Here is a 20,227-nt window from a genome sequence, read left to right on the forward strand (position 1 = left end):
AAGATACTGCAGAGGCAGGTCCAGATAATTACACACATCCACCTGATGGCACATCAGGGCCTGCCGGCATAAAAATGAGAATAAACTTCCTTGCTTTGGAAGCTGACAAAATTGATCAAAATTCACATGGACAAGCAGAATCTGCCCAGTAGTGTGAGAGATAAGCAAAATAATTCCTGGTGTGGTTCTTTAGACATAAGACCACAAAAAAACATATCTTTTCCTTCTCCTTGTGCCAAAGCCCAATTTCACGGCACCCATCAGAGTGGACCTGCATGTAGCAATCATGTGATAAATATGCACTACATGAATTAATCAGTGTACCACAAAGATACATACTTATAAAAATATTGGACACCTACCTGTGCCTAGTACTGTACTAAGCACTGTAAGGGATAAAGCAAGTCTATTTCCACAGAAGGCAAACAATCAAGTTGGAATAAAGAACAAAACATTATATGAATGAAAAGAAAAAGTTCAGAGAAGAGAACAATGTGGGAATTGCATAGTAAAAACAAAAAGGACAAAAATAGCTTAAAAAAGGGAGGAGTTTCTTGGGGCAATGGCTCAAGAACACTGCACAGGAGGCTGTGGAGACTGTTAGTGAGGTGGCAGGTGTTGTAGTTGTTTACAAAGTAATTTACCTAAGACTACGAAAATGTAAATTTTCCATATCAAAGAGATTATATGTTTGAGGATGTGACTGAAGTTCCCCTACTCCAAGCCACCAGAGGCTCCACCTCAAACCTGGGGCCAGAATCAGAGATGAAGCCCAGGTCTACGAAGCAGGAGTGGGGCAGGTGAGGGCTGTCAACATTAAAGATTTCTACCTGAAGTTATTGAAGAAATACACAGGCACACAAGTCCTCTTTGTCCCTCTTGCTCCCTTAATTAGATAAAATCTGTGTTTCAATTAAAGGTATATAAACCCCTTTCTTTCTATTTCAAATTACATATTTTTGATAAAATCTTAAATTGATTTTGCTCAATTCACAAAAACTGACTTTTTATAACTTCACATTGGAGGAGTTGAGAGTTTCTTTTAGTTTTTAGCTATAACAAACAGCGAGCAAACCTTTCATGTTTTTGGGGAAATCCTGCTGCTGTTCACCAGGTGGAGCAAATCATTTGTTTATTTATTACTTTATACAATCATTAATTCAGCTGGTATTTTATAAGCATCTAACACATACCAGGTACTAAGTCCTTCAGTAGGAGGAACTGAAAGATGACTAGCTGACAGTGCCAGCTTGCAGGAAGCTCACAGTCTAGTCCAAACTGATCAATGTTCTAAAAGTATCACTTAAAAAAAGCACCAAAGTAGAAGTCTGCATGAAATGCAACTGGGGACAAAGGAGGGAGTCATTGTTTTGGGCAGGATCAGGAAAGATGTCATAGAAGGGATCTTTAAGATGAGTCTTACACACCAGGTGGATATTTTGTTAGGTGACTGGGGAACTGGGAGGTGGACGTCCAGACAGATGAATCCACAGGGAGAGCAGAGCTATAAGGCAATGAAAGGCAAGAACAGGGCTGTGCTGGTGCAGGGAGGCATTGGCAGAGCCAGATCACCATAATAAGGATCTTGGCTGTATCTCAGAGGCAGGAGTGCCATCACATGGGTTCAAGAGAACATGTATTTCAGAAAGTTCACTCTATCAGCAATGCGCAGCATGGATTTGAGGGAGGCCAGAGGGGAGGCAGGGAGGCCAGTTGCGAGGCTCCTGAAGTGTCCAGACTAGACATAGTGAAGATCTGTTCTGAAGCCCTGCTGGCCAGGATAGAGGCATGAGGGAGGATGCAAGAGACTTGAGGAGAGACGCTATCCAGGACTTGGTGATCAGCAGGAATGTGAGTGTAGGAGGGGGAGGTATCGGACAGTTCATTCTTTATCATTCTGGTGAGAATGATTCAGCTCCCCTGGGCAGGGGGCTTGCTAACTCATTTCACCTGCAGAGGTTTTGTTGGTTGGTTTTTTGGTTTTTGTCTTGCTTTGCTCTGCTCCTAATAATGATCACCATATAGCTTAAGAATAAAAAAAGAAAGGCCATACTTTATTACTTTGGCTACAAGTCATTTCCTCTGAGTCTAATTTATTAGGCAAAACTTTACCAGGAAATGGGTTTCTAAGGAAGTGAAATAGTTCTTATGTGGAGTAAGGATGAGGGTGAAGATGTGGCCTGTGGGGTGAACTGTGAAGTCTTCAGGTCTCTGGGGGTACCTGGGTACAGACTTGATTTCATGGGTTCTCCCCTCACCCCATCACCCCTCATCCTCATTTTGCTTTGCCTCTGTTTCCCTAGGCCCTGTTTGTCATCGTTGGCCTCTTGACGGGCTGCTATTTTTGCTGCTGCCTGTGCTGCTGCTGCAACTGCTGCTGTGGACATTGCCGGCCCGAGTCATCAGTGCCAGAAGAGGACTTCTATGTGTCCCCAGAGGATCTGGAGGAGCAGATCAAGTCTGACATGGAAAAAGGTGGGGTAGGATGAGAGCAGAGGTGGTGAGTGTCCATTCATAGGCCTGAGCAAGCACCAGGTCCCACGGGGACAGCTATCACTATAGTAGGAGAGCTCCCACAACCAAATGGGTGGAACTTCACAGACTGTCAGCTTTGGTACAGCTTCTGGGGAGAATGAAAAGATAGATACCTTTACCAGGCATAGAGAAAAGTAGTGCCTGATGCCGTTAGAGAGAAAATCATGAAATATGCTGATGATGAATCAAAGGAAATACAATTCAGGTCTCATTACAAGAGAGTGAGCACTGGATTCAGGGAGGATTGGGTGAGAATGCTCAGGGCAGGAGAACCAAGGTAGAAATTTTTTCACAGAAAAAGTATTTCAGCCGGTTCCTTTAAGATCTCTTTTGAAATAGAAGAAAGTGGGCATCAAAAAAAGTCACCAACCCTTGACTTTGCTTCTTTTTAATGACTTGATTATGAATTTGGGTGAACTAGGAGAGAGAAGTCCTTCTTTACCTGAAATATAGCTTCTTTCAGGAGTAGCCTCAAACCAGCATCAAGGATGGGACTATTTGCGTTGCTAACCCACCTCCATGTGTCCATGTGTATGCATGACTGTGATGTAGTACTTGATTCTTCAAGTTCATTCTATCCAAAAGTGAAAAAATTTTAAAAATGTAAAGAAAGATGAGATCTCACAGGATTCACAGCACCAGGAATACTTTACGTCCTCTGGGAAATGCCTTTGTTTAAAGAAGCTGGGGTCAGACCTGCCATTGTCCTGCTCCACCTTACAGCCAAGATCCTCCTGTCATTCTCTCCCATTATTCTCTCTCATAGTTATCCTGGAGTACAGACTTTATCACTGAATCCCCAAAAAACCTAGACAGCCAAATAAAAGAATTACTTGATAATTCAGACAGTGGCCCATTTTTGTCAGAACTGCTAAAATTAGGAACAGTGTACTTTTCTGGACTATATTGTACTCTGATTCTTTTGATCATACTGAAAAGGAAATTCCAGGTTGTCAAGCACTGGAGACTAGTTAAAGGCTTCCACACACCTTTTATTCCCTATGAAATGCAGTGTTAAGTAATATCCAGGTATTACCCACCCTGACTCTAGCTCAGAGGAAGGGGTCTTCAATCATGTAAATTGTACAGATTCCCAGACTCTTTCAGGCTTGGGAGCTTAGAGAGGACAGAAGGAGTTTTCTTGAGACCTGGGACCCCTTGCTGTGGGGACCTGTAGGTGGCCAATCCAGCAAACAGAGGGGTTGTTCTGACCATTTTTTATTACTGACCTTGAAGCCAAACTGTGGGCCCATGGTGAAACAGAATTATAACTTTATTTTCCTTTATTTGAGATGTAAAAGGACAAATTAATCTTTTAATGGGGTCGTTTATACCAAGAAGACCAAGCAAGCAGGATTACAAGTAAATGGGTTAAGGAGCAATGTATGCATGGAAACTCCTTTTCTTCAGGAAAAGGTCTGTGACATTGACACAACTTGCCTGAGAATGACAATCCTAGCATCTGAATCCTATCTGCTCTTGTAAAGGAGAGAAACTGTTACAAGATTATGTCAGGGGTTGCTGGCCCCATAGACCATAGGATCTCCCATAACATCCATCAGCCCAGCCCAGTACTCAGTCACTGACAGGACCAGAAGAGACAGCAAGATAGGAGAGTATCTTCAACATCCTCCACTGGGTCAACCTAACTGAACTTTTCCTTTACAGTGGGAAAACCAAACCTAGGTATCCCCTAGGATACCTAGGTTCAATCTAGGATTGAACCTAGATATCCCCAATCCAGTGTTTCACACTTCTCTGAACAGCCTCACAGTCTTTCCTGTTTTAAATTAGATAAAAGCTCCACCAGGTCATTTCAGTAGACCTCCTTTGTGGAAGATTTCTTTTCTGGAACAGAAATCCATACTAGGTGCCAGATTCTACCCAGGTTTCCTCCCTGCTGGGTGATTGGTGATGAATCTACATGTCTCTCACTGTTCTCAGCTCTGACACCCCAGAGCTACCAATTCCATCACAGAGGTCAGATCCTGGATGAAGTAAACCACGATCCTGTTTGACTATGTTAAGAATTCTTAACCAAAAGGAAAAGCTTTATCTTATTTCTAAATATTTAGCAGCTCCTATGCAGAGATCCAGATTTTGTGGGACTTGAAATTTACACAATTTGGGCAAACCTCTTTAAGAAAAAGAACACAAAATTGATCTGAAAGTGAATATATATTTAGAATGAGAAAAAGAAATCACAACAAATTGCAAGGCTTAAATACTTAACAATACCATAAATTTCACAAAATCTACAAAAATCGCAATTGTTTAATTAACTGTCTGGCACAGCTCTGCAATACGCTTCCCCTGAGGCTTTGTGGCTGCACATCCATTGATTGCTTCTTCATATTAATATAGCAATAATTTTGTAATATTTTCTTTTCTTTTCTTTTTTTTTTTTTTTTTTTTGAGATGAAGTCTCTCTCTCTGTTGCCCAGGCCGGAGTGCAGTGGCACGATCTCGGCTCACTGCAGCCACCACCTCCAGGTTCAAGCAATTCTCCTGCCTCAGCCTCCCGAGTAGATGGGACTACAGGCATGTGCCACCACACCCGGCTAATTTTTTGTATTTTTAGTAGAGATTGGGTTTCACCGTATTAGCCAGGATGGTCTTGATCTCCTGACCTTGTGATCCTCCTGCCTTGGCCTCCCAAAGTGTTAGGATTACAGGTGTGAGCCACCACACCTGGCCATTTTGAAATATTTTCTATGAAAAAAAAAGAAAAATCTGCCTTTCCTCTAGCATGTTTGATCAAAAAGTTTTATTACTGGTAAATTAGAAAAGTTTATTTCAGCTTTACAACTCATTATTGATAACGTTGTCTACATTTTTAGGGATTGTTGTCAAATTCAGGAAAACACCTATTTAGTTTATTTCATATAGAAGATATAAGATTTGGAGGAATTTTCCACAGAACACCTTTGATTTTGTACATTTCAAACCTTGTTGTCCTTACTCCAACCAGTACTCCCAGCATTAGAGCCCAATGGACACATTCACATTTTGTAACATCACCTCTGGTTTAGATTTTCATGTCCCCTCAGCAAGTGAATTGGCACAGTGAGCTGTAGGAATCTACCTAAAGTCATTTCTACACTCGTAGGGCTACAATAATTAACAAACAGAGTTGCTGCAAACCACAAAAACATATCCCACTAAATTAAACTGAAACCTATCCCTAACTCTTTATCCCCTTAATCAAATCCCCAAAATGTCTACAGTCCCTCTGCTGCCACTCATCAGACAGAGAAATGTGATGGAAGGAAAGTCAAAGTGGAAAGAGATGTTTTTGTTGATTGTGGCCAAAATATCTGTCTTTTGCAAATAACAAAAAATGTGAACACATCGTTAGGGCCCCAACAGGCCCTTGGAAGGCACAGGTGAGGATCCCTGAGCTGAAGTTTCATTAACTGTGCAGTAAATCCAGCACTGCTCTTGGATCTACCCTTTCCTTATAAGGAACTATGCCTTATTTGCAGTTAGTTGTATTAGTTAGATTCACGTTTATACTCCACTAATCCAGAGCTCAGGCTGGTTAAGGATGAAAATCAGACTTCATCTGAAGACTAAGCTTTCTGGACTGTGGTCCAATAAATGGACTGGACTTGTATCTGCTCTGCAAAAGAAGGGGACTCACTTAAGGTTCTTTAAGAAAATACACTTGAAAGAGTCTACTAGCCACTTAAAAATCAAGTGACTCAAGACAAAGAATAAACAGCATTCATCAAGGTTTGAATCCATTAGAAGGCACTGGTATGACACTGGGGCTTTAAGAATCTTATTTTAATGATTCTGAAGTTTAATTCAAAAATGGCAAACTGTTTATCACTTGGGGAATCCTTCATTCTTAGGTAGGATCTAATAAAAAAAACTTAGGATTTTAGACTTGGGAGGAATCTGAGGAATCAACCCTCACCTCTGCATGGCTTTTCTAGGCAGCTGCTCATTTGAAAGCCGCCTGTGGTGGGGAGGTTTAGGACTTTGTTTATAAGTAAGAGATGCCCATAAAAATTCAGCCACCAAAGGAGGGCATAGAGTCCAACATAACTCTACAGTCCACCCTCAGGCACCACTCAAGGATACCAAAACACAATTACATTTATACAATTTTTGTGTAAACTTTTTTGTGTTTTACAAAAATGTGGTATCCACATGTTATTATGCCCTTTTCCTGCATCTTTGCAGAGGAAAATTTTGATGAAATCATATTTATCAGTTGTTTTTTAAGTTGATTGTGCTTTTGTGGTGTTATGTTCAGAACTCAGACTAACTTTATGTCATAAAGACTTTCTCCAATGTTTTCTAAAAGTTTCTGAGTTTTATGTTTAACATTTAGATTTATGACGCATTTTGAGTTAATTTTCATATAAGGTGTGAGGTTTAGGTTCAGACTCTTTTTTTTCTTCTTCTTGAATATGGAATCTAATTGTTCTAAGACCATTTGTTGAAAACGTTCTCTGTATCCTCTACATGGTCTCTACTATGTATCCTTTCTTCATTGAATTGTCTTTCCATCTTTGCCAAAAATCAATTGGCCAGGGCCGGGCACAGTGGCTTACATCTGTAATCCCAGCAATTTGGGAGGCAGAGGCTGGTGGATCGCTTGAGGCCAGGAGTTCAAGACCAGCCTGGCCAACACAGCGAAACCCTGTCTCTACTAAAAATACAATAATTAGCTGGGCATGATGGCTGGTGCCTGTAATCCCAGCGACTCAGGAGGCTGAGGCACGAGAATTGCTTGAACCCAGGAGGCAGAGGTTGCAGTGAGCAGAGGTCGTGCCACTGCACTCCAGCCTGGGTGATAGAGCAAGACTCCATCTCCAAAAAATAAAAATAAAAATAAATCCGGGAGGCTGAGGCAGGAGAATTGTGTGAACCCGGGAGGTGGAGCTTGCAGTGAGCGGAGATTGCACCACTGCACTCTAGCCTGGGCGACAGAGCGAGACTCCATCTCAAAAAATATATATATATATATATCAATTGGCCATATTTCTATGAACCTATTCCTATACTCTCTAGTCTGTCCCATTGATCTATGTGTCTATCTCTTCATCAATTCCACACTGTCTTGCTCTCTTGTAGCTTTAAAGTAAGCCTTAAAATCAGGTAGTGTGATTCTTCCAACTTTATTTTTTTTTTACAAAATTGTTTTGGCTCTTCTAGTATCTTTGCTTTTCCATATAAATTTTAGAATCAAGTTGTCTATGTCTACAGAAAAATCCTGCTGGCATTTTTATTGGAATTGCATTAAATTTGTAGATCAGCTTGGAAAGAATTGACATCTTTACTATGTTGAATATTCCAATCCATCAACAATATGTATCTCTACTTATCCACGTCTCATTTGATTTCTTTCATGAACATTTTGTAGTTTTTGGCATACAAAGCTGGTAATGTCTTGTTAAATGGGTACCTAAGTATTTCATTTTGGAGAGAGCTATTGTAAGTGGCATTGGTTTTGATTTTGCTTGCAGTTGTTCATTGCAAGTATTTACAATTTCTTTTTATATTGCCTTTGTATCCCATGTCTTTGCTAAACTCATTTAACAGTTTGGATTTTTGTGTGTGTGTAAATTCCTTGGGATTTTCTATGCAGAAAATTATATCATCTACAAATAGAGACAGTTTTATTTCTTCCATTCCAATCTGTATTCCTTTTGTTTCTTTTTCTTGCCTTGTTGCACTGTCTAAGATTTCTAGCACTTGGTTTGCTGCTGTGCTGTCGCTGTCTTAAAATTCTTAATTTTTGAATAAGGTACCTCACATTTTCATTTTGAACTGGGTTTGGCAAGTTATATAGCCACTACTGAGGATATTTCCTTGTGTGTACTATAAATCAGGATTTCAAGTTTGATGACTTTTGCCAACAGAAATTTTTCTTTGAAGGAACTATTAGCTAACTTTACATTTACATTAAAAAATCTACATTATATAAAGGTGTTTAAAAGAACAGAGGAGCCAACCCTCACTGGCAAGGAAGAAGACAAAATGCCTCCAGAGCATAATACTCTGGTTTTAGGGAAGGGGAAAACTAATTAAGATGAGACAAGGTGGGATGGGGAAGACTAAGTGGAGCCAGGGCTTTATATTAATTACCCATCTAAATTCTATGTTACAGATTATTATATTGTACTTGGATATTTGACCAGCATATGAAGATTACCACAGGAAATTAATTTTTCATACATGAGCACTAATTTTAAGGAAATATGGTTAGCAGTTCTTTCTTCTATTATTCTCCCCATCTTTTATCCAGAAATGTCAAGATGCAAAGTATAGTAAAACTGATATGGGGCAATCTTTACTCCAGAATAAAAGTAATAGCTACTTAACACTTTGTCTTCTTATACCTTACTATACTAAAAAATAAGAGAAAGGAACAGGGATTAACTAGGGAAATACATTTATGATTTGAATTCAGTTACTGTATTAGTCTGTTTTCACACTGTTATAAAGATACAACCAGAGTATGGGTAATTTATAAGCAAAAGAGGTTTAATTGACTCAGTTCCTCATGGCTGAGGAGGCCTCAGGAAACTTACAATCATGGCAGAAGGTGAAAAAGAAGCAAGCACCTTCTTCACAAGGTGACAGGTGAGAGAGAGTGAGCAAAGGGGAAGTGCCACACTTTTAAACTTTCAGATCTCATGAGAATTCACTCACTATCGTGAGAATGGGATGAGGGAAACCAGCCCCATAATCCAGTCACCTTCCACCAGGTCCGTCCCTCAACTCATGGAGATTACAATTTGAGATAAAATTTGATAGGGACGCAGAGCCAAACCATATCATTCTGCCCCTGGCCCATCCCAAACCTCATGTCCTTTTTACATTTCAAAACCAATCATGCCTTCCCAATAGTCCCCAAAAGTCTTAACTCATTCCAGCATTAACTCAAAAGTCCAAGTCCAAAGTCTCATCTGAGACAAGGCACATCCCTTCTACCTATGAGCCTGTAAAATCAAAAGCAAGTTAGTTACTTCCAAGATACAATGGAGGTACAGGCATTGGGTAAATGTTCCCATTCCAAATGGGAGAAACTGGTCAAAACAAAGGGACCACAGGCCCCAGACAAGTCTGAAACCTGGCTGGGCAGTCATTAAATCTTGAAGCTCCAAAATCTCCTTTGATTTTATGTCTCATATCTAGGGCATGTTGATGCAAGAGGTGGGCTCCCACAGCCTTGGGCAGCTCTGGCCCTGTGGCTCTGCAGGGTACAGCCCCTGCAGCTGCCTTTCCCAGCTGGCATTGAGTGCCTGTGGCTTTTCCAGGTTCTTGGTGCAAGCTATTGATGGATCTACCTTTCTAGGATCTGGAGGATGGTAGCCTTCTTCTCACAGCTCCACTAGGCAGTGCCCCAGTGGGGACTGTGTGTGGGGGCTCCAAACCCATATTTCCCTTCTGCATTGCCCCAGCAGAGGCTCTCCCTGAGGGCTTTACCCCTGCAGTAGACTTCTGCCTGGACATCCAGGCATTTCCATACATCCTCTGAAATCTAGGTGGAGGATCCCAAAGTTCAGCTCTGGTCTTCTGCACACCAGGAGGCCCAATACCACGTGGAAGCCACCAAGATTTGAAGCACCCTCTGAAGCAATAGCCTTAGCTGTACCTTGGCCCCTTCCAGCCTCATCTGGAGCTGGAGTGGCTGGGATGCAGGGCACCAAGTCTTGAAGCTGCACAGAGCAGTGGGGCCCTGGCCCTGGCCCAAGAAGCCATTTTTTTTTCTCCTAGGCCTCCAGGCTTGTGATGGGAGGGCCTTCTGTGAAGGTCTGTACATGCCCTGGAGACAGTTTCCCCATCATCTTGGCTATTAACATTCAGCTTCTCGTTACTTATGCAAATTTCTGCAGCAGGCTTGAATTCCTCCCCAGAAAATGGATTTTTCTTTTCTACCATATAGTCAGGTTGCAAATCCAAACCTTATGCTCTGCTTGCCTTTTAAACATAAATTCCAATTTCAAACCATCTCTTTGTGAACACATATAACTGAAGGCTTTCAGAATCAGCCAGATCACCTCTTGAATGCTTTGCTGCTTAGAAATTTCTTCCACCAGTTACCCTAAATCATCTCTTTCAAGTTCAAGGGTCCATAGATCTCTAGGGCAGGGGCAAAATGCTGTCAGTCTCTGCATGAGTGACCTTTGCTTCAGTTCCCAACAAGTTCCTCATCTCCGTCTGAGACCACCTCAGCCTGGACTTCATTGTTCATATCACTATCAGCATTTTGGTCAAAGCCATTCAACAAGTCTCTAGACAGTTCCAAACTTTCCCACATCTTCCTGTCTTCTTCAGAGCCCTCCAAACTGTTCCAACCTCTGACTGTTACCCAGTTCCAAAGTCACTTCCATATTTTCAGATTATCTTTATAGCAGTACCCCACTCTGCCTGTACCAATTTTCTGTATTAGTCTGTTATCACTCTGCTATAAAGATACCACCTGAGACTGGGTAATTTATAAACAAAAGAGGTTTAATTGACCTCACAGTTCTGCATGGCTGGGGAGGCCTCAGGAAATTTACAGTCATGGAGGAAGGTGAAGGAGAAGCAAGCACCTTCTTCACAAGGCAACAGGAGACAGAGGAGTGAGTGAAAGGGAAGTGCCTCACTTTTAACCTAATCAGATCTTGTAATAACTCACTATCAAGAGAACAGCATGGGGGAAACCGTCTCTATGATCCAATCACCTCCCTTGACATGTAGGGATTACTATTCAAGATGAGATTTGTGTGGGAACACAGAGCCAAACCATATCAGTGACCAAACACCACAAATTTCACTTTTGAGTACATGTTATAGGACATTATAACTATTTCTTAATTTATGAAATCCAAATTTGAAATATCAAATCCTTTCTTAACTGTTGACTTATAAAAACTATTAGAAATATTTTTCACCTGCCTTAAGATACTTTTAACAATTCTAATTATGTATCTAAGACTTTTTCTTGCATATTTATTATTATGTGCATATTCAAACATGCCTACTCCTTGACTCTAGCCAAAGTCTAAGATACCTTTTGATGATACAAAATTGTATCAATCTCTGTTCAATAGTGGTGGTACAGGGTGGGATTTGGTAGCAGAAGGGAGAGATTTGTTTGGGTTTTTATGTCCCTTTAAACTATATTGGAAAGTATAATCCAGCTTCTACCTTTAAGAAATAAAGGGGGGAAGTTCAAACAGTGGCATCTTCAGTATTCACTGGCAACTACAGAACTTATAAGCAGATTCCTATGTCTTTCTTAAAATAGAAATATACTCCCAATGGGATCCCAGGAACACAGAGGCATTCTATTGTTCTTATGACTCAATCAAGATCAAATGGAAGATAGATAGTGTCTTGGGGGAACCCTTCCCCAGTTTTGTTGTCTTTGAAAATTTGAAACCTTAAAGGTAAAAGGTAATAGGTACCAACTTATTTCCCTTACTTTCATATGTTCACAAATTAGGAGTTCTACATTGTGAAATTTTGGGTGGTATATTTTTAAAAAGCTCACTTAGACCCTATACTCCTCTAGCAGTTGAAGGCCACAATGAAATCAGAATTCCACTATGAGGGCTTTACAGACCATCTTGAGAGAGAGCCTTGTTTCATGGGACAATGTATGTGTATGTAGTGTGTGTGCGTGCAGGCATGTGTGTGTGTGTGTGTGTGTGTGTGTGTGTGTGTGTGTGTGTGTGGTAGAGAGAGAGAGAGAGAGAAGGTATGGAAGCAAGAGCCCAAATTGGAACCAGTTACCTCTGAACACCTTGGCAAAGCAAACCCAAAATATAAGATCTAAATTCAGTTTGGTTTTTCCAAGCTGAAGGCAGTAGAATGACATCCAACCAAAATTTCCAGCTAAACCCTAAAACAAACAAACAAACAAAAAAACTGTGGAGTCATGATTTCCCCAATTTTTTTTAAAGGAGGGAGAATAAAAGAGAAAGTGTTTTATATTATTGACCTTGGATCTAAAAATGTGAGATTCGGTGCATAGAAAAATCTGTTGACTGCTTAACTGTTCTTGCCACTCACCTGGATAAAACCCAAATACATTCACAACCACACAACCACTGAGATGAAGAGGCCATATGGCTTGTAATTAGACTCTCACTTTCGGCCAAGATATTGAGACATTTATTACATTTGCTATTTAGTATTCATCACATCTTACTGCCCAGGAAAAAGGCACCAAGGAAGAGATTAAATTCATCCTTCCCCTTTTTGCCACTCACCACTCAAGCTTCGTCCTACCCCTTTCCCTCAGTCAAAAGGAATCAATTTCTAAAAATAATACATGGAAAACAATGCTTGCAACTAGTCAAGAATGCTTTGCTTCTTCTTTATATGAAAATATCAAGCCAGCACCATCAAGGTCTTGGGCCAGAGCAGTAAGACAGGCTTGTCAGCTCTGAATGCTCCCCCAAAAAGCAGCTCAAAGTGAACCCAAGATTTCTTTGATTTTTGGCCATCTAGGTTCAGTGAGCAAACTTACTGGTCAGGTTTATTGAGATAGTCTTTCAATAGCAGACATTTACTGAGCACTTAGTATTTGCCTGATGCCATGCCAGGGGCTAGAGGAAATGAAGACATAGTTCCTGGTACTTTGGACCTTACAAACTAGAAGGGGAGAAGGGGAGACAAATATTAAGTAAATAATCACATGAAGAACTAGTTAATTTACAGGTACAATAAGCCTGCCAAAGGAGAAGCACAGGGGCTGTGAAAGTGAGCACTTGGGGCCTCACCTGCATGCAGCAGGTTGAGGACACTTTCCCAGGAAGTGACATCTAAAGCAGAAGACTTTAAGAAGGAGGAGGAGTTGAGGGGTAGGGGATTCTGGGGATGGTGCACTCTAGAAGGGACCAATCTTAGTACAAGCAAAGAATTGTCACAGCCTCTCCCCATATTCTTGTGGATAAGATGGTGAATGGAGCTTTGCATGCCAGGCAAGGCAGGTAGAGTCATATTGGGCTGCTCTATTGAATAGTTTTATCAAGTAATCGAATGAAGCAGAAGTTGTGCAATGACTATTTTTCAAAGAAACCCAAACTGAGATATGCTTAGACAAAGGTTCAAACCATCAAAATGAAACGTGATAAGTGGAAGTAGCTGGAATCCCCATCCCCAATGTACTAGAGAAGTGCAAGAGTGGTAGGATTACCTAGGAAAGGGGGAAAAGGACTTGAGAGACTCCATGGTGAAAAATGCAAAAATATAGAGGGGAGGTGAAATATTTTTCAGCCGTAAAAAGGAATGAGGTACTGATACATGTGGATGCTACAATGTGGATGAACCTGGGAAGATCATGCTAGATGGAAGAAATCAGACACAAAAGGACAAACATTGTATGATTCCATTTATATGAAATATTCAGAATAGGTAAATCCAAAGAGGCGGGAAGTAGATTGGTGGTTGCCAGGGCCTGTGGGGCAGGAAGAATAGGGAGCAACTGTTTAATGGGGACTGGGTTCCCTTTTGGGGAGATAAAAATGTTTTGCAATTAGACAAAGTGTGAGTCATACATTAACTGTATATGTACTCAATGCCACTGAATTGTTCACTTTAAAGTGGTTGGTTTTAAGTTATGTGAATCTCATCTCAATTTTCAAAATATGTAGTAGGGGAGAGGGTAGACCAAGATTTGACTAGGAAAAGAAACTGAACACCCTTCCTTCAGAAAAGGAGAGTCCTTTGTTCTCTGCAAATTCACGCAGCACAATGAGTGGAGGAAATCACAGGCCTAAGCCAGGCATTAACATCCACGAAAAGGGACAGGGCAAAGGTGACTCAGCCTATTACACCAGCTACCTTGAGGGCAGTCTATGCCAGGGGCTAGGACAGAGGGCTGTGGAGTCAGACAATCCTGGCTCAGGCCTCAGCTCTCTAAGATACTGGTTGAGGTTCTCGGGGTAATTCACCTAATTCCTTTTATCTGTTATTGTTTTTCTCAAATATTAAATGATACCAATAAGTATGACCTGAGTTTCTACCTCAGAAAAAGAATGTTACCATCACCTTTAGAGCTCCTTGTTTGCTCTTCCCTCCTCAGACGTAATGGTCTTAAATCATGTGTAACCAGTTCTTACTATTCTTTTCAATATTACAACTATATTTATAATCCTAATGGCATATTGCTTGGTTTTCTCTATTTTTGAACTTAAATGAATAGATTTATATGCAATAATTATCTTTCTTCATCTTTATTTTTACTGTGTAATATTTCTTTTTTAAAAAAATAGTTTCAACTTTTATTTTAGATTCGTGGGTACATGTGCAGGGTTGTTACATGGGTATATTGTGTGACGCTGAAGTGTGGGGTACAGATCCTGTCACCCAGGTAGTGAGCATAGTACCCAATAGTTACTTTTTCAACCCACGTCTGCTTCTCCCCTTCCCACTCTAGCAGCCCACAGTGTCTGTTATTCCCATTTTATGTCTGTGTGTGCTCCATTCAGCGTTGTCCTTCTGAGATTCATTCACATTGTGACTGTCATTCATGTATTTTCACTGTTGTATAATATTTTGGGAGAACATCCCATAATTTACTTATCCATTCTACTGCTAATGGACATTTGAGTACTGTCCACTTTTTGCCATTACAAACGGTGCTGTTATGAATGTTCTTGCATGTATTTTCTGGTGCATGAATGCTAGAGTTTTTCTAGGTATATACGGAGGATGCAATTACTTAGTCAAAGGATATGCACTTGTACAACTTATTAGGTAACATCAAGCAGTTCTGCAAAATCATTGCACTAATTTACATTCCCACTAACCGTTAACGAGAGTTCCTGTTGCCCCACACCCTTGCCTCCACTTGACATCCCCTGATGGTAAATGTGTGACAATCTAGTAGGTGGGAAATGGTGTGTCATTGTGGTTCTAATTTTTATCTCCTTGATTAAAGTTGAACATCTTTTCATATGTTCATTGCTCATTTGGGTTTCCCCTTCTATGAAATGCCCTTTCAGATCTTTTGCAGGTTTTAAAATTATATCATCTGCCTTTTCCTTACTGATTTTTAAAATATTCTGGGTATTGATTCTTCATTGATTATGTTTATTTAAAACATATTCTCCCAGTTTGTGATTTGGTGTTTTACTCTTTATGGCATTTTTTGATGAATCAAAGTTCTTGATTTTAATGTAAACAGACTTTCAGTCTTTGCCTTTATGTTTAGTGATTTTTGTGGTTTGATTAAGAAATCCTGTGCTACCTCAAACATATAAAGATGTTCTCCTATATAGATTTTCAAAGTTTTATAGTTTTGCCTTTTCACATATAAGAGTTTAATCACCTGGAATTGATTTTTACATGTAGTATGATGTGGGACTCCAATTTCATTTTTTTTCCAGATAGAAAACAAATTGTTTCAGCACACTGATTTCTAATTTTGGTTTTGATAAACATTAAGTTTCAATAGATATATGGAGCAGTTTCTGGGCTTTCTGTTCTAGTCCATTGGTCTTTTTTTTTTATGCAATACCAAGCCCATTTATCACAATCCCTAATATCTGTTTAAGCAAATCCTCCTCACTTGTACTTCAGGTGAGTCATATATCCTTAGCATTTTCTTTCTTATATAAATCTAAAAATCAGGTTTTTGTCAAGTTATTTAACAAGAATTCCCTAAGCAAAACTTTTTAGGATCTTGGTTAGAATTGCAGTGAATCTACAGATCAACAGGTAGAATTGACACCTTTAAGAATTTGAGTCTTTTAATATGTGACATGGTATATTTCACCATTTATTAGCTTTCACTAAGGATGTATTTTCTATATCTTTATTACATTTATTTTTGAATACTTTACCATTTTTCTTACTACCAATCAATTATATATGTATTTTCCTACTTGTTTTCTGGCATATAGAAATGTACTTTTAAAAACATTGATTTTTGAATCCAAGAAACTAGGTAAACTCTCTTGCTAATTTTAATTATTTACCTGTAAATTCTTTAGGGTTTCTACTTAACTGTTTGTCTCATCTGTGAGTACTGACAGTTTTGATTCTTCCCCTCCATCTCTTATCATTTTTTATTTTTTTTAAACCGCACCAAGTATGTGAACCCAGTTTTTGTTTTGCCTTTCTGTGTTTGCCAAGACTACTAGTAAAATGTTGAAGAGAAGGTACTTTCAGGGTTGCGTCATAATTAGTAGGTTTGCCATAGGTTTTTGATCAGGTTAAGAAAATTGTCTTCTATTCCTATTTTGTTAGACCTTCATATTTGATCACGGATGTAAAATTTTTTCAAATATTTTTTCTTCATCAGAGATGGTCATGATTTTTCTCCTTTGATCTGTTAATGTGATGAATTATATGAATTGGTTTTCCAATATTAAAACAACTTTGCACTCCTTAGATAATTAAATTCAGCATAGTCTTCATGTATTGACTATTGTATTATTTGATGAAATGAGCTGGTCAATATTTTGTTTTAGATGTTTGTGACAGTGTTAATGAGAGTGGTCTATAATTTCCCTTTCTCAAACTTTCCTTACTGTATTTTGTATCAAGATTATGCCTCATGAAATAAATTACGAAGTATTCCTTTGTTTTTTACTTCTCTTGGAGAGTTTGTGTAATACTGGGATTCTTTCTACAGGATTTTGAAGAACTTTCTGGGCTAGCATGTAACTGTGCAAATTTTAAACTATTGATTTAATTTACTTAATGTTTATAGACCAGTTAGGTTTCCCTTCTTTTTTATTTACAAAAAGAAAAAATGGTTTCTTCAAGATTTCCTCTTATCCTTCATACATCTATAGTATCTGCATGATTATTCTGTTTTTTATTCTTTACATTGGTCATTTCTGCTTTCTCTCTCTCTCTTTTTTTTTCAACCATTCTCACCAGATGTCTTACAATATTATCAGTCTTCTCAAATAAACAACTTTTGGTTTTGTTGATTGTTTCTACTTAATTTCTTTCTTTCTTTCTTATTTCTCAGTTTATTTTGTTTATTTTCTAACTTCTTAATTTTTGTACTTCTTAATTTTCAGCCCTTCCTCTGTTCTTACATTAAAAATTTAAGACTATAAATTTTGAATTTTCCTATAAGTTATACTTTAGCTTCACACACACACACACACACACACACACACACACACACACAATGTTCTTATATTGTTCTCATCATCTGAGTTCTAAATATTTTCTGATTTCTATTTTGATTTTTTCTTTAAGTTAGGCTGGTGTATATCTTAATTTTCAATCTTGGGATTTCGAGGTTACTTTTTGTTGTTTGTATCTAACTTGACTGCTCTGTGATCAGAAAATGTCAACACTATGATACCAGTGCTTTGAAATGTCTTAGGACTTGCTGTACAGCCTGGAACTTAGCCAGTTTTTATAAATGTTCCACATTGCTTCAAAACAACACATTCTGCATTTGTTATGTTCATTGTTCCATATATGTCTATTGAATAAAGCTAATTTATTGTATATATTAGTTTGCTAAGGCAGCCATAACAAAGTACTACAAACTGGGGGTTTAAACAACAGAAATTTATTCTCTCACAGTTCTGGAGGTCAGAAGTCAGAGATCGAGGTAGCAGGGTTGGTTTCTTCTGACACCCCTCTTCTTGTTTTGTAGCTGTTCATCTCCCTGTGATTTCACATGGTGTTTCCTCTGTGTCCAAATCTCTTCTTATAAGGACACCAGTCCTGTTGGATTAGGGCCCACTCTAGTGACTTCCTTCTAACTTAATTACCTCTTTAAAGACCCTATCTCCAAATATGATCACATTGTAAGGTACTAGGAATTAGGACTTCAACATACGAATTTTGGGGAGACACAATTCTGTCCATAACATAGTCCTTTTCAAATTCTACATAAGATTTCCTTGCTTGATTTCATGAGTTAGGTGCTGAAAGCAGTCAAATTTTCCACAGTGATGATGAATTTTTCTATTTCTCTATAAAGTTCTTTCGATTTTTGATTTATGATTTTGATTTTGAGGTTATGTTATTAGTATATATAAGTTTAGAATATTTACAGCTACTTGGTGAATTAAACATTTTATTATTATGGAGTTACTTCTAGCCCCAGAAATGCTTTTGTCTTATATCTTATTTTGTCTGTTAAAATATACTTACATTAGCTTTCTTCCCACTAGTGTTTGTGTGGTAAATATGTTTTCATCATTTTAGTCTCTATTTTTATCCTTATTTTTAAATGTAGCTTGGGTTTTTAAAATTCAGTCTGACAATATTTTTCTTTTAAATAGAGTACTATATCCATTGGTATTTATTATCTTCAATATAATGTACTTTGATCTTTTTCTACTAACCTACTTTTCGTGAGAGGCAATAGAGAAATAGTCTTGAAGAGAACAGACCTCTGAGAAACACTGCCTTGGTTTGAATATCAGCTCTATTGCTTACTACCCGTGTAACCTTGGCCTAGTTACACAGTCTGTGCCCATTTTCTTATTTGTAAAATGGTTATAATAACAACCCTACCTCATAGCATTATTATAACTATTGAGTGAGTTAATATACATAAAGTGCTAAGAACACTGCTGGACATGTAATAAGATATATACATATACCTACTTTCTGGTAATTTTTTTATCATTATATTCATCACTTTAAGTTGACATGTTTTTCCTGTTTCTTTTTTTTTTTTTTCTTTTAAATTGTCAGAGTGTCTTTTCTTATTTGATTTCCTTCTGTCCTCTGATTTGGAAATTTTATTCTCTTTTCTGTTCTTTTGGAATTACCCTGAAAATTTATCAAATGTACTTAATTTGTCAAAGTTTAAAGTCAATTCTTATCTTTACCCTCCTCTTGAACAATACAAGAATTTTGTAACACGTTAACCCTGATCAACCTATTTCTGACTTATACATTATTTTTATATTTTAGATTTTTCTCAATTTTAAGCCTCGTAAATTTTTATTATTGCTTTGTATATTCAATAATTATTTGGTTTTACTGACATATTTTCTGGGGTTTTTTTTCAATTATTTTCTTTTTACAGCTCAATTCTTTCATCTGATAACTGTTTCTGCCTGAATTATATCTCTAAATTGGGTCTGCAGTTAGAAAAATTTGTTTTTACTGACTGAAAATATCTTTATCATGCTCTTTTAAAAAGAAATGTAACTTATTAAGAGGGTTTGTCAAAAAATATAGATAGATGTCTTCTTTCAGTATATTGGAGACATAGTTTCAATATGTTTTAGCTTCATAGTTTTTTTAGCTCCATAGTTTTAGCTTCCATATTTGCTATTGAGAAGTAAGATTGCTTTTTAATATCCTTGTCTTTTCTTTTTTTTTGAGATGGAGTTTCGCTCTTGTCACCCAGGCTGGAGTGCAGTGGCACAATCTTGGCTCACTGCAACCTCCACCTCCTGGGTTCAAGCGATTCTCCTGCCCCAGCCTCCCAAATAGCTGGGCTTACAGGCACCTGCCACCAGGCCTGGCTAATCTTTTTCTGTACTTTTAGTAGAGACGGGGTTTCACCACATTGGCCAGGCTGGTTTTGAACTCCTGACCTCAGGTGATCTGCCTGCCTCGGCTGGGATTACAGGCGTGAGCCACTGCACCCAGCCCAAAATCTTTGTCTTTTGTTCTGCAATGTGACTAAGATGTTTTAAATATGATTTTTTTTGTTTTTCTTTGAGACAGAGTCTCACTCTGTCACCAGGCTGGAGTGCAGTGGCGTGATCTTAGCTCATTGCAACCTCTGCCTCCT

At 38.6% G+C, this 20,227-nt stretch overlaps 1 protein-coding gene across 6 annotated transcripts in view; it reads left to right on the forward strand.

Moving 5' to 3' along the window:
- Positions 1–20,227, forward strand: part of DNAJC5B (DnaJ heat shock protein family (Hsp40) member C5 beta) — a 117,284-nt gene that overhangs the window by 95,215 nt on the left and 1,842 nt on the right. For 3 of the 6 annotated variants that reach the window (XM_063816086.1, XM_016958994.4, NM_001246535.1), the window contains exon 5: positions 2,304–2,475. In XM_063816086.1, the coding sequence (XP_063672156.1) occupies positions 2,304–2,475 (172 nt within the window). Of the gene's footprint in view, positions 1–2,303; positions 2,501–20,227 lie in introns of all 6 variants that reach the window. The other 3 variants (XM_063816087.1, XM_063816088.1, XM_009455344.4) reach the window with 1 other exon arrangement.

This window comes from Pan troglodytes, chromosome 7 (assembly GCF_028858775.2).
Source record: "Pan troglodytes isolate AG18354 chromosome 7, NHGRI_mPanTro3-v2.0_pri, whole genome shotgun sequence".
Lineage (NCBI taxonomy): Eukaryota > Metazoa > Chordata > Mammalia > Primates > Hominidae > Pan > Pan troglodytes.